Here is a 14476-nt window from a genome sequence, read left to right as displayed (position 1 = left end):
ATTCATTTTACTATCTACACAAATAAGCATCTCTCAGAATATTCAACACAAGATTCAGTGCCATCAGAACAATTGTATGTCATCAATTTGTGTCACCCTGTGTTAGTGGACATAATGTAACGCGAGTTACCGTAACGCGAGTTACCGACATAAAGGCTCCCTACCTTTTTCCAGGTCATTGTTACTCAACTTTGATATTGTTAATTTATGAGTCCTAACCCACTATCAATTCAAGGTAGGAAAACTTTTATCAAGATTGTCTAGTATGAGGAGACTTTCCAAAAAGAGGTCTTCATAGAATTGACCATGTCCTTCTTGTGTAACGCGAGTTACCGAAATTAAATGATTCAAGAATCCCAACATGTTTGTCCTTTATTTTTCTTTTTGGATTCATTTAGTTGGTGTATGTCTACTTAACCCATGATGAAAAAAGTAACTTGTAGATCCTACCAATTACAAAGATATTGGCACATAATCCCCAAAATGTACCCATTATTTGTAACGCGAGTTACCGTGGAATTGCCCATATATATATATATATATATGTGTGTGTGTGTGTGTGTGTGTGTGTGTGTGTGTGTGTGTGTGTGTGTATGTCACGGCAATGTGAAGGTCGACAACAATTTAGATAGGAAAAAGTTATACCACGGACAATCAACGGAACAAAACGGATTTGCACACCGAAGGTCAGGTTGAAAATAGCTGTAACTGATGAGTCATTCTTCCTTTTATTCGCACCACTTGTACAGTGTCAAACATGAATGTCGAAATTAAATGAACAGTCATTCCGGACTTATCATATACCTGAAGATTGAATGCATAGGCCTATTTTGAATCTTCGAATTCTCTTACTGTAAATGAAATGTACTGGTTATTCTGCACTCAAGGACCAATGCATTGCCAAACACGCCAAACTTGGAATAGGAGTTCGCGTTTGACAGGCAAGAAAACCCTCTAAAATAAAACTCGTTTTGAACAAACACCAAAGTAAACGTTACTTCAAAAGCCTTATTCCTAATGACAACACAAACATTTCTCGTGCATCCACCTTCATAATTCACAAATTCATACAACCATCATGAAGTTCGTGTACAGTTAGATATACGATTTGCACTGAAAAAGACAACCCCTCAAAACTAAACAAAATGATTATCTTATCAGTTTGAATATATTTAAAAACCGAATAGCGAATATCAATGAGTAAATAAAACCGTACATTATTCTGGTCAGATAACGTGCAGTATGATAATGTACGGATTGGAACAAAAATATAGATGTCTATAATGTATACATGTATGTGTAATGAAACTTCATACATTAACTGATCATTATTTGTCCCGTGTCGACCTCATTGACTCGCCATAAACTTGCTGCTTCAACAGCATACGTTTACAATTCCTTACTGGCAAGACCTTTTATGCTAGTATTATACCTTTAGCTTACCATCGCATGTGAGTTTTCCTATTCTAGATGAACTGGCTATTTAGTATCATAGAACGGTTGCGACTGAAAGAGATTTCAAACATCTGGGCTTCAAAACATGGCTTGACGAACAAGACGACAACCGCTACTGCGAGTAAACTCCCGCAGGCAGACATGTTTTGAGGATATGACTATACTAACTTGACTAGCGGAAACGTAATATCAGCGACAAAAAATGCATCTTGTCTTGACGAACGCCAAAAGTTCATGATACCTGGGCAAAAGCAAAGAAAAAAAATGTCGGCTATCACACCTTGCTTAACCTGTCACTTGGTTTGTGGCACTTACCAGAGGGCTTCGCTGGGTATAAGCCGTATTATACACAAAATGTAGCACATACATCAAGTGCGTTGACAAACTGACCTACCACACGGAAAGAGCTCTGTACCTAGATTGAACACTAAATTAAATAGATCATGCGTTCAATGATAATGAGAGGGAACAATTGCAAAGACTTTTATATGAACCGGTGCTTAATAAGTATGCCTTTCACTTGTAAAGGTGCCGTCGCAGCGCTGCGCTGCCCAAGCAGTTTCCCTCAAGAAATTACGGTACATGAAAATGAATGACTCCACTTATGATATATCATAACTGCATATTTCAACTTGACCAATGTATATTCAATTATGACAGCTACCACTTACCTACAATATTTAACGATTTATTTCATTGAAGTGTAGTCATGTACGTAAATATCTCATATTCAACAGTTCTGGAAATATCATCTTCCCTTTCTGAGAAACCGACCTACTCAAAATACATAGTACTGAATCAAGCCTTTAGAATAACCCTTTCTGTTCCAGGTACTTATTTGAACATTGTGTATACCAGTTGCGGATCCAGAGGGGGGCGCAACCGGCGCACGCCCCCCCTTATTTTTCGTTAAAAACAAAAGAAATGAAAAGAAAAAAAAATGAAATGAAACCCGGAAGTGGCACAAGAAATATTAGTCACGCCCCCCTTTACAGAATTCTTGGATCCGCCCCTGTATACAATACTCAGATGGGGTTTTTCTGTGCCAATCAGCACTCGCAGCACACACAGAGGGTTAAGGAATCTCCTTAGTTCATTACATCTAAACAGAAGCTAAGAAAACACTGCACATATTCAAAGCAACACTATAAGAAAATTGGATTGATTGTCCTGAAAATGGAGTGGCGTGTTCTATTACACAGACCCCTCTTCTTTCTTAGCACACTGTATGCTCCTTCTCCTTTCCTCTTCTCTGTTGTTTGTACATGTATAACTATAATGCCATCTTGTTCTCTCTTCTCATGCTTCTTGAGATGAAAACCAAACAGTGTCACGCATTTTGTGTCTGTGTACATATTGCGTTTTAAACGTGTGTGGGCAGGTGCATGACCTGTGTGTGTATTGTGTGTGAATTTTGTATGTATGCTTTGTTTTTTTTTTACAACCATATTTTGTTGGTGCACACGGTTCAGTAAATATTGTTGAGGTGGTAACATTCATATGTTATTCCTGATCTCTATCTCCTCTGTACCTTAAAATGATTACATTATAGGCCTATTACTTATTCCTACAAGTCTATAGGCTCTACCGTCATTATTAAATTCACAGTTATTCTTTGGTTGTATGAACAGATTTTGGATTATATGTTATGTACACTTTATTCATTACATTGTATCAATGATCCACGTTTTACAAGCTCTCATTTTCTGTGGATCATTTTTTTTTTTCATTGTCATGTTTAGTATTCTGTCAACCCTTCAAGGTATATGCATTGCTTCTCATTATTATCCAATAAATCTATTTGATGTACTTGTTATAAAGAAAACACTCTACAGGGACTGTATCTTATCTCCGATCTTCGGTTCAATGAACTGAAGACCGACAGAAAGCGAAGAGAAACTGTGATCACTCAGCTTGAGAAAATCCGCTGGAGTGGGATGAAAGCTCGTCTTCAAAAATGCTAAAGGTTGGTATATGCAAGGAGGTGAGACAAAATCCTGTTACATGTAGAAGTCGTAACCTCCTGTGATATCTGCACATAACATATTTTGACTCGTACTTTATGAGATACCGTGTCAGAAACACATTTCTTACAAAAAATGGCTAAAATACTATGACGTGTGAAATGTATGCTTTGTGTCATGTCTTCACCTTTTTTGGATGCAAGTAAACTAAAAATGCAATGAGAAGTAGGTATTTCCCGTTGCTTACAATTAGTTATAACTAAATGAGTAAATGAGGTGGAGTGAGAGAGAGAGAGAGAGGGGGGGGGATTCGAGTATAAAGATCTCAAAAGAACTGTGAAGAGGAGAGTAGAATATCACTAAATGTTTAAGACGATGTTCTCCACCTGTCCTCATGTGAAATGTTTCTGTCTACATAAAAAGTATAACGTGGTGATAGTTTTCTATATTGAGATGACGTATAAAGAATAATGTATACTACTACTACTACTACTACTACTACTACTACTAATGATAATAATAATGATAATAGTAATAATAGTAATAGTAATAATAATAATAAAAATGATAACAATAATGTCTTATTTACCCAGGGTAGCCTCTTCAGTGTTGCCACTGCTCTAACAGAAGGTCCTGCTATCATTATTACCCTAGCGTTGCCAGGTTGACCCATTTAAACACCTGGGTCGAGAGGGACATGGAGGGTAAAACATCTTAGCCTTAAACATCTTAAACATCTAAGGACGTAAGCACTGGGCGGAATTCGAACTCGGGTTCTCCGATCGGGAGTCGATAGTCTTATCCACTATGTCACAGCGCCCCATCAAAGCTTTGTGGTTCATGTCGCCTCCCAATGTCATGAGTTTTATCACTTTCCCGTTTTGAGGGATCGATCTATCATGGCTGAAATCCTCTTCACGTGTGGGACAATTCCCTGAGTGTAGTTGGCCAGATCAGGTAGGCCTATAGTTCTGGTGAATCGCAATCTAGGCCAATGACAGGTCTGTTGGATATTAGGATACGTTACTGCGATTTTGCTGCATGAGGCGGTAGGAACACATTCTTGTAATACTATTTGCATTTTGCCAACTGTTTGTTGAGGCACTTCGTGACTTCGCAGCAGAAATAGTACCACTCCATCCCATGGGCCGCTTTGTCCACCTTGTCGGGATGGTAGCAGGCGATTGCTCGGAGAAGGCATTTTTTCGCTGATCCCGGTGGTTTTGTTTGGCAAATCATGGCAACGGTGCTGGATTTAGGGGGCCAAGCATCGTAGAGCATCTCAACGAACATTTCAGTGGACATCTGCAGAGAGGCCAGTAAATCGAGTTTCTTCAGTTTGGGCTTCAGAGACTCCAAGGCCCTTGTCTTCTCCTCAGCATGTTGCTTTTCCCGCTCCAGACGTCTTTGAAGTTCTACAAGAGGAAACGCATTTATCATGTTGATGTCGGAAACTTGAAACAGTTTAAGACCCAACAGTCCATGACACATTATCATTCTTTAATTCAAACCTAGAGGAAAAAACTTGTGATGTAATACACTTGAACGGTGTTGGTTAGCACAAAACATGCTAATTGTGATATACGTCATGTACATAATTATGGGATATGGAAATACACTGAGCAAGCGTAAACAAAAATCAACTTTGATATATATATATATATATATATATATATATATATATATATATATAATTACATACTTGATAAACAGTGGTGCGTGTGCGTGTGTGTGTATGTGTGTGTGTAAAGTGGATATCATTCATTTTGTACTACAATACAATACGTGGCGCGACAAGATTGCCCATTTCAAAGCACAGACCATAATATGGAAAATGATGAGTAGAAAACTAGCAATGCACGCCATTTCGGGAAGACCTGTGCCCGGTTTTATATTTAAAAGATATATGCTGCCATATTACTTATGATAGAAATCAACTACACTTGTATATGTGACCCTGCATCACAAAACCAAGTAAAAGTCGCCAGACATGGATTTTTAGCAAAGGGTAGATATTGAAAGAGCAGATTCTAAGCTTTAAATAATGTATAACTCAATTCAAATGGACTCTTCTAACCTATCTAAATATTGGAAAGAAAGCACACACTCTGGAAAGGTGTGAACTGAGCAAAGAGGCTCTGAAGTAAAGGCCCTATTCAAGCGCTTTATCTTTACAAACCGTGCTGGCTGTGCGATGAATGGGACAAAAACAGGATGTACACTCAACCACCGTAGCAACAACAATGAAGGAATCAGTTTAAATTGAAATTGAGCATGCTCAATTAACACATTCTGTCCATAATAAATTTAAACTTTCAAGGTGGTAGCACTATCTATTCAAATTTGAAACTTCAGAGTTGAAACTGAAGGGTGTGTAAAGGATTTTAGAGAAATGAAAAGGGACCTCTGAAGACGTACTTAATCGTACTAGAAAAATTGTTGAAAACGCAGTTTCCAGTTCGTTTTATGACCCCAAACTTATGAATAATGTAGACGAAGAATAGCTCTTTCAGAAAGTATGAAAAACTCAAGATTGACTTGGTTGATCTGTTTCACCCTTTTGAGGTCCTCACCCAAAATCAGGGGCTGCGACTTTGTGTTCGTTTTGTGATGCATGGTCACACAGGTATGTAATGAATCCATAACTCTTCACAAAACAGGGCCCATTACTGCAAGAAGGTATCCTTCAAAATCCACTGGATATTATCTCATTGTGTCACAATTGTGAGGGAATAGGGATTATGAGGAGTCCTCTTATCAGATCCTGCCTATCAGCAGCTGATCAGCGAGAGGTGGGGCTCCCCACCTCCCTGCTCCTATCAAGTGCGTATAATTATGTAGGCCTACCGGTGTCATTTCAGTGTCACGGTATGCGTCCTTACGTACCTTCTGCCGTAGCAATGCGCTTCTTGACACTTGCCTTACAGGCATCCACATTCTGCCGAAGGGTACGCACGTTTGTCATTACATTTGCTTCTCCGCCACACTTTCTCTCGGCATCATCCAACAAAAGGGAGCATCTCTTCATGTACCTGAAACACATTGTAACATGGGTCAAGACTTTGAATAGATACCAGAAAATACATCTATCTTGTTTGTTTGTTTTTTGACAGTCATCGTTTGATATGTGTCATTTATGTCTTATATTCATTTGTGCTTAATTTAATCGCAGCTATAATAACTCTTCATAAGAAAGTGACGATCATCATTAGATCCAAAATCTCTCACTTATCTGAAAATAAGCCTTTTTAATGTACACATTTTGAATACACTGTAATAACGTTCATCTAACAGTTATGCCCAAAAGTGGAAACATAATTTTTCGGCACTTTTGCCATTTTTTTTTTTTGCCATTTGCACTTCAGCAATGGCTCCTTCAAGAGGAGATGACTGGCTGTTTCATAGACCAACGATATTTTGTTCTTAAAAAGATCGCATCTTCATAGAGCAGTTAACAACAATGCAAGAATGGACGCCGATATCATCAGTCGTACTGCGTTTTGATTGTCATCGATGTCGCTTTTACGAGAAATTATTCTGCACTTACAAATTCCACAACTCCAGTATGACCGTTTTTATTATAGTTACGTAACTTTTTCATTTAATATAAATTTGAACATGGCTAGGAGTTTCCCCAGAATGATGAATTTGCCATGTAGCAGATCTCCAGTAGGGGTAAAATTGACTCCCTCTAAGTAATGCAACTTTGCGAAATAATGTCACAGTGAGGGATGGTCCACAAGTCCGACACTAAGCAAAAAAAGGCCGATGAGACCAGTGATGTAATGATTGTTGGACTCACGGGCCTTGTTTGCCTATACAAGTGGCGAGCTCGTGGGCTGTTGACTCATGTGCTGTATAACCCGTGGGTAGTGACGTGCACGCCCTGAATCGCGTGATTTCAACAATATTTTGAACCGGCACTTAAACATACACGTGTAAAGTAATACTTTCATCCGCAGTAATATCTTTTTCTTTACCCTTTGCATTGGAAATAACTTATAAACTAATGGGGATTTTATTTGATACATGGGATTTGAAATTCATATTTACCGTTTTACCGGACTGAATTCAATTCAATTCAAATGCATAATGTTTTCACAAATGAAACTTGACATAGCGTACCTTAGACACTCTTCGTAGTCGTCGGTTTGGGATATTTCCAGGCCAATGTTGTAAGCATATTGGGCGAGCATCACTTTACCAACCGCTTTAGAGTGACAAATCGGCAGACATTCTAGAAAATCTTCCAATTTGGAAACCTTGACTGTACGTGAGAGAACGTAATACAATGAGTGAATAGATTTTAATAGTACATCATTAACATGAACCACAATAGTTCAATCTGGCGTGTGAAAAGTTTTCTCATCATTGTAGCGTTGGGGATCTTGAGATACATTGCTATCTTCTCCGAGCGAAATATTGGGATGACAAGAGTGACATCACACTGCTTGAGTTTTAACCAATTTAGTATCAGAAACCACCTTCCTGTTACTTTCATGATTTCTTAATGATTTGATTCGATGATCTCTGCTGTTCGTTGGTGAGAGCAAAAAAAGAAGAAGAAGATTAGAATGTCTTTTGTATCAAATTACATCCCTTGTTTCTTCACACTTAGTTTAGTTGCCAGATGGTTACAAGATTTTTAAATTTCAACATAATCTCAGATAGATGCTTGGAGAATATGTCTCTCACAGAATTACGGATTTTGTAAATGTCGTTTTGATTTTGTATAGATTTGACGAAGGTAATGTAAGATATTAAGTAAAAATTCAGAAGTTCCAACCGCAGGATGATGATATTCTGAAGTAAAGTGTCCCACTTGATTAAACATGAATAATGTCTCTATAGGCTAAGGAAAAAACCCAAACAACACAGACAATGACGGTTTCAACACTATTTGACATACTTAGAGAAAGTGATGATGAGTCGTTTTGTTTCATGTATTTCGTGTAGCAGACTACCCGCCACGATTTAACAATCACAGGAATTAGTTTTCATTTGAAGATGTTGTTTTATAAAGTAAACTTCATGAAGCAAAGATATCCCAGTCCTTCAAAGATATCGTTAAATGAATACAACTTTACGTCAAAGCCACTTGATGCGAAGTATATGAAGATATATAATGACTTCTCATTCTAAATTAAACAAGAGAATACAGGGGCGGATCCAGGAATTCTGTAAAGGGGGGGGGGGGGGGCGTGACTAATATTTCTGGTGGCACTTCCGGGTTTCATTTATTTTTTTTCTTTTTATTTCTTTTGTTCTTGACGAGAAATAAAGGGGGGGGGGGGGCGTGCGCCGGTTGCGCCCCCCTCTGGATCCGCCACTGGAATAGACAAATTGCCTATTTTCTGTTCCCGTTATGTGACAGAACCCAGTAATTTGTCCGAAGTGTAAAAACTCAAATTCTTAAGCGTATAGAGTGATCAAAGAATTCAAAATGAATGTGATTAATTTCTGTTAACATTGAAAATTGGTGCTTCATTATCACTTCACTATTGATGCAGTAGGACCGACAACACGATGGCCTTCCCGAAAACTCCTGTTTGAAAGTATTCCCTCACCCTTGACCGTCATGTGAGATATCCAGGTTCGAAACTCTTGAAGACAAATGTCGATGCGTTTGCACAGGTCGCTTCTCCATGCCGTACATTGACATTTTTGCTTCGAGAATGCCCGAGCAAAATACTTTGCAGCGTCCATGAAATGATTTTCAATACCCTGCAGAAAGTGTAATGATGTTAATAATTAAGGAAGGAATGGATGTCTGTACGCAAATATCTTCACTTCCATTTTTGTAAAAATACACATGTTCAACATGAATAGCAATGTACTACGCTTTACCTATTAAAGGCAAAAAGACACCAAATAAGATAATTGGGCAGAAAAGTATGGAATATGATTTTCTTTTCCAGATATTGAAATTTGAAACCTTTTGAAGTTTAATTCTGCCCAACTTAAGGGATGTTTTGAGATTATTTTCCTTTTTTTTATTTTCCAGATTTCATGAATTTAGTATGTTTTCCGAAGTTTACTTTTTTCGTTTTTGAAATGCCAAATATCTGCTCACCCTTGTACATCTAAACTTGAAGGCTTATTTTCTTACAACGGTTGTGATGTGGCATTTTAAAAAAAAAACATACAGAGGGAATTTAAAAAATACCAATACATAGAAGGTATCATGAATAAAACATCATATATATATATAGGTGTATAACTATGCAAAAAAAAAAACAACAACAACAACCTATGCAGCCGTACTACTGTTCATCCAAGACGATATAGCGAAGAAAGAGCATAACATAAAAGTGGAGGGTTTAGAAAGACGGCTCTGTGTTAACCTACCTTATCTCCGCTTGGATGGTTGCCGTGTTCTCGGTATAGGGTGGCCAGTTTCATGGAAGTCACGGCGACGTTCTTGGCTGCCGAAACACTTTCCTCGTCGGTGCGAGCCAACTGGTCGGCCTCCTTGTAAAGTTCCAGGGCTTCTTTGAGGCAGCGGACCCTTTTTTGCGACCCAGCCTCATGGTCATCAGCTGACCTGAAACGCCCATTCCCCAAAGTTCTCTTCTGCACTGATGCCGAGACGGGACGGGGAGGGGCAGTGGCTCTGGCAGATGATCTCGTGGTTTCGCCTAAAAGCCGTATTAACGTTAGGAAGATGCCATGATTATCTTGTTTCTTCTCAATTTTCATGTTTTTTTTCATTTTCTTCTTAAAGACAGTATATATATGTATACAACTTGCAGATAAAACAAAACCCCAGCTTTATTGCTTCCAAATAGTTCCAAAATGTTAGTTAGGGATAGAAACAACCAATGTACAAATTTAAATCTGTGTAATCAATGTTAAGTTTTGTTTATACAAAATGTGAACAATAGTTATGATAAAAAATCCGTGTTTCTAGAGTAAACAGTCTACAGGTATGGTTTATTGAGAAAAAAGTGATATCTCTTTATACTTCAGCTTTATTGCGAAATTTTATGGTAGGGTGTTTTGTGATACATCTGACCTACACACATGCACAAAATGTGGTATCTTGAACATTTTTTGAATCACTGCTCCCAATGGTAAACAGTATACCTTAAACACTTAGGTATGACAGTAGTGGAAAATTGAGCAAAGAAAATGGGATTCTATCAGGATCCCATTTTCTTTGCCCAATTTCCACTAATAAATGATATTCATTTCTGGTCAGTTTCTCTTTGTTTGCGTTTAACACTTAAAATAGGAGAATTCATTCAAGGGTTAACGTATTTCCACCCTAATTAAAGTAAACACCGTCCCATGCACGACAGCTGAATATTATGACACACGAGCCGTTCATGCCGATCCGTTGAGTTTGTCACAAAATAACAGAATGTTGAATTTGGGATTCACCAACGACCCCTCCGATCAAATACTGTCCTGTGTTGTGTGTGAGTTACATTTCACTGTTAAGGTAAGCGTCGTATCTATTAAATAACCTGCTGACTTGGTCATTCGCCTCTTGACTATTTTGATGCAGGCATTCACGGCCTTCCGAAGGCGAGGTAGGGATGTTTCCTCAGCTAATCCATCGTACAAGATCTCAGCATTGTCCAGCACACTTAAGCATTTCTCCATGTATCTGAAATGCATTGTAAAAATGATCACAGATTTAAGCAGAAACTACATGAAAACTGATATTAATTGGGACTCTTTACATGTATCATCATCATCAGTGAAAACTGTTTGACGCCTATGAAACTTAAGGCTTGGCAAGTGATTCACTTTGCAATGATCTGTAGACCTTCTTTATTTTATAAGGAACAATATTCCTATGAGACAATAACATCATGATGACATAAATATGCTCCACTTAGCCTGTAGTCCAATTCGTTTTTAAGAGTCAGCACTTTGGGGAAGTTAACTTTTACAGGACCATAGAAAGACAGAGAATAAATGGAAAAATGACTAAAGGTAAGATTGTTGCGCTTATTTTTAGTATAAATTTCACTGCTAAATGGATTCCCACTGCCATTAAAGGGAAGATAAACCCAAAGACCAATGTGGATTGAGTGAAAGCAGCAACAACAGTAGAACACATCAGTGAAAGTTTGAAGAAAATCGGACAATCGATGCAAAAGTTATGAATTTTTAAAGTTTTGGTGTTGGAACCGCTGGATGAGGAGACTACTAGAGGTTATGACGTATGAGTGGACAACAATACCAAGAAAATATAAAGAAAATTCTACAAAAATCCATTTTTTATGAAAATTACAAATTCCATCCACTTGATATTGACATATGTTAAGGGTAGCAATTATTCCCTCTGCTTTCTGAAAGCGGTTGGTCCATTGCTCTTTCATAATTCTAGAAAAGTGAATTTTTGTTGAATTTCCTTTATATTTTCTTTGTATTGTTGTCCACTCATACGTCATATCCTCTAGTAGTCTCCTCATCCAGCCGTTCCAACATCAAAACTTAAAAAATTCATAACTTTTGCATCGATTGTCCGATTTTCCTCAAACTTTCACTGATGTGTTCTACTAATGTTGCTGCTTTCACTCAATCCACATTGCTCTTTGGGTTTACCTTCCCTTTAAAGGACGACCGAGAAAGTAGAAATATCGCGGCGACAACATTATTTCGTTTAAGTTTGATATTTCCTACATTTCCCTAAAGAACTATTTTTCACTCCTAGTGATGGGGAATGAATGAACACTTTTTTTCAGTTATAACACGGATTATGTTTTTAGACCCCACCCTCCGCTCCCTCCAAAAAGTGTTGATGATAGCAATACACATTTTGACAGACTATCAACAAAACTGACCAGTAAACAGTTACATGCAATTACACCTACCAGTAAACTAGTAATCACTGAGTATCACAAATATTGCTCGAACTCTGGAAATGATCATGAAGAGATTAGCATAGGACCACATACCGTAGGCATTTCTCGCCATCAGCTTCGGCTTTTTCAAAGCCGGTTTCGTACAGACCCGAAGCCAAATTGTGTTTAGCTCTTGCTTTGGCTCTACAGTTCGGCAGGCGTTCTTGAAAAGCATCCAGTCTATACGTAATGTCTGGAAGTAAAATAAGATGCAGGGAGTGAGGAGATTTCAGGTTTATATCTCTCCCAAACTTTCATGCTTGCTAAAAATACCCCTGAGCTGAATATTTTCAAAGTTGTTGCTAAATGAACCTTCTTAATATCGTGTATTAAGTTATGTGATCCGTGCTTATATCCGACCATTCAACAGGGGTATTGAATAGACCAATTTGCTGTCTTATAATTTTATATCAAATGGCAATTTGATCTGTTTATTTACAGCTTTGTGGTACATTAATATAATATGGACTGGTCTATACGACATTTATTGCCCGAACTAGAATTGTGTTGTCCGAGTCGAAGACGAGGGCAATACTATTTCTGGTGAGGGCAATAAAATTGTCGTATCCCCCGAAATTAGACAGTCCGTATTATCATAATTATCCATTTTCAGGCATTCAGGCATCTTCGAGCAGTTACTTAAATCATTACAATGTAAACTTCCCGATTTACGTAACAAAATCCACTCGGCGTCAGGTCGAACCCTACACCACTGCGCTCAACTACACCCAAATGATTGCACACGACCCCATGCACAATTCAGGTACGCCGTGCGCTCACACAGTCGCGGCGATCGTCCTCGTTTTTTACGTGCTAATGTATGGTGGTTTCCTTACCGATCAAAATACCAACTACGACTGCCCGGCAAAACTACCCATATGGGGGTTACAGCTCGTTATTCCGAAGGTTCATTATTCCGAAGGCTCTTTAGTCCGAAGATTCGTCATTCCGAAAGTTTATTGTTCCGAATTTCATTTTCAGATTAAACGAATCTTCGGAATAACGAATTTTCTGAATACCGCCACAAATGTTTGGATTAACGAACCCTTTTTCATTTTAGGATTAACGAACCACTAGGTATGGGGAATTTGTGTGTTTCGGATTATCGCCCCTTCGGAATAACGAACCTTCGGAATAGCGAACCTTAGGAATAACGAAAAGCACCCCATATGGGTAATAATAAAATTTAACACACTTGATGCATTCCGTATCGTGTCAATCAAACATACTTATATCATTATAAATGTCAGGGTGAGTCAACTTGGTCAACTTGCTAAGCTTTCAAAGTGTTGATGCAATAAGCCATCTCACAATAAGCTCATGTGCACAAACTGAAGCCGTTTCTGTTTTAATGTTATACATGTATAGCTTAGGTATACTTTACTCGTTTTCAAAGAGGCATGAAGCATCGTAAGGTAAGCTCGCCCGATGTAAATCTATAAAATTCATGTTCAAACAAAGAATGAATATGCATAATTATAGACACTGCGGCAGGCACGTTTTTCATTGTTTTGTATTTAATGCAATGATAACCCTTTTCTACCTGATATTGCCATGCGCTTGCAAGCATCATTGAGGATAAGGCCTTCATGAATACTCATTACATGACGGATGCTTATCACAGGGAATATGAAAACCAACATATATGATAGACAACTCACGAAATATTTTCATTCAACTCATTCCTGTACCTTTAAGTTTAATCTGAGTATGATTCAGATCCAAATATTCACTAACGCAGCTTTCTAAGCATTCGTCTAGATGGTTGCCCCATGCCGGGCTTTTGCAGTTTTTCTTGGAATATGCCTTTGCGAAGTACTCAGCAGCCTCCATGAAATGATCGTCAATAACCTGGAGAAAGTATCGAGATACAAATAGGCAAAGAATTAATGTATACACTGAAAATATCTTTTAGTCAATTGACAAATTAAAGTTAGTCATACAGGTGGTCTTATTTGACAAATTAATAACTTGTTAAGTAATTTGTCATGCATGTGGCCTTACTTGACAAATTTGTGTGACAAGTTTTAATTCGTAGTGTAATGGGTCTTATTTGACAAATTTTCATCTAGTCATGACAAATATTTATTTGTCGTGAAAAGTGGTCTTATTTGACAAATTTTAATTTGTCATTTGTCATGCAAGAAATTTAATTTGTAGTGCACCAAAATTAATTTGTAGAGCGCAAAAATTAATTTG

The 14476-nt window shown here is 37.9% G+C and overlaps 1 protein-coding gene across 1 annotated transcript; it reads right to left on the bottom strand.

The window, feature by feature from the left end:
• Positions 1 to 4024: 4024 nt before the first annotated feature.
• On the bottom strand, positions 4025 to 14131 carry LOC139720906 (uncharacterized). The gene is made up of 8 exons (XM_071632232.1): positions 13969 to 14131; positions 12332 to 12470; positions 10889 to 11031; positions 9768 to 10057; positions 8987 to 9143; positions 7545 to 7686; positions 6306 to 6451; positions 4025 to 4834 (listed from the first exon to the last, which is right to left on the bottom strand). Exons 1-8 carry the CDS (start codon positions 14108 to 14110, stop codon positions 4491 to 4493), a joined length of 1503 nt encoding a protein of 500 aa, XP_071488333.1. The 5' UTR covers positions 14111 to 14131; the 3' UTR covers positions 4025 to 4490.
• Between the last annotated feature and the right edge of the window lie 345 nt (positions 14132 to 14476).

This window comes from Diadema antillarum, unplaced genomic scaffold (genome assembly GCF_040938485.1).
Source record: "Diadema antillarum isolate AM-2024a unplaced genomic scaffold, OU_Dant_1.0 scf00000134, whole genome shotgun sequence".
NCBI classification, from domain to species: Eukaryota; Metazoa; Echinodermata; class Echinoidea; order Diadematoida; family Diadematidae; genus Diadema; species Diadema antillarum.
The sequence above is the reverse complement of the archived record's forward strand: the minus strand, read 5'-3'. Positions and strand labels throughout refer to the sequence as shown.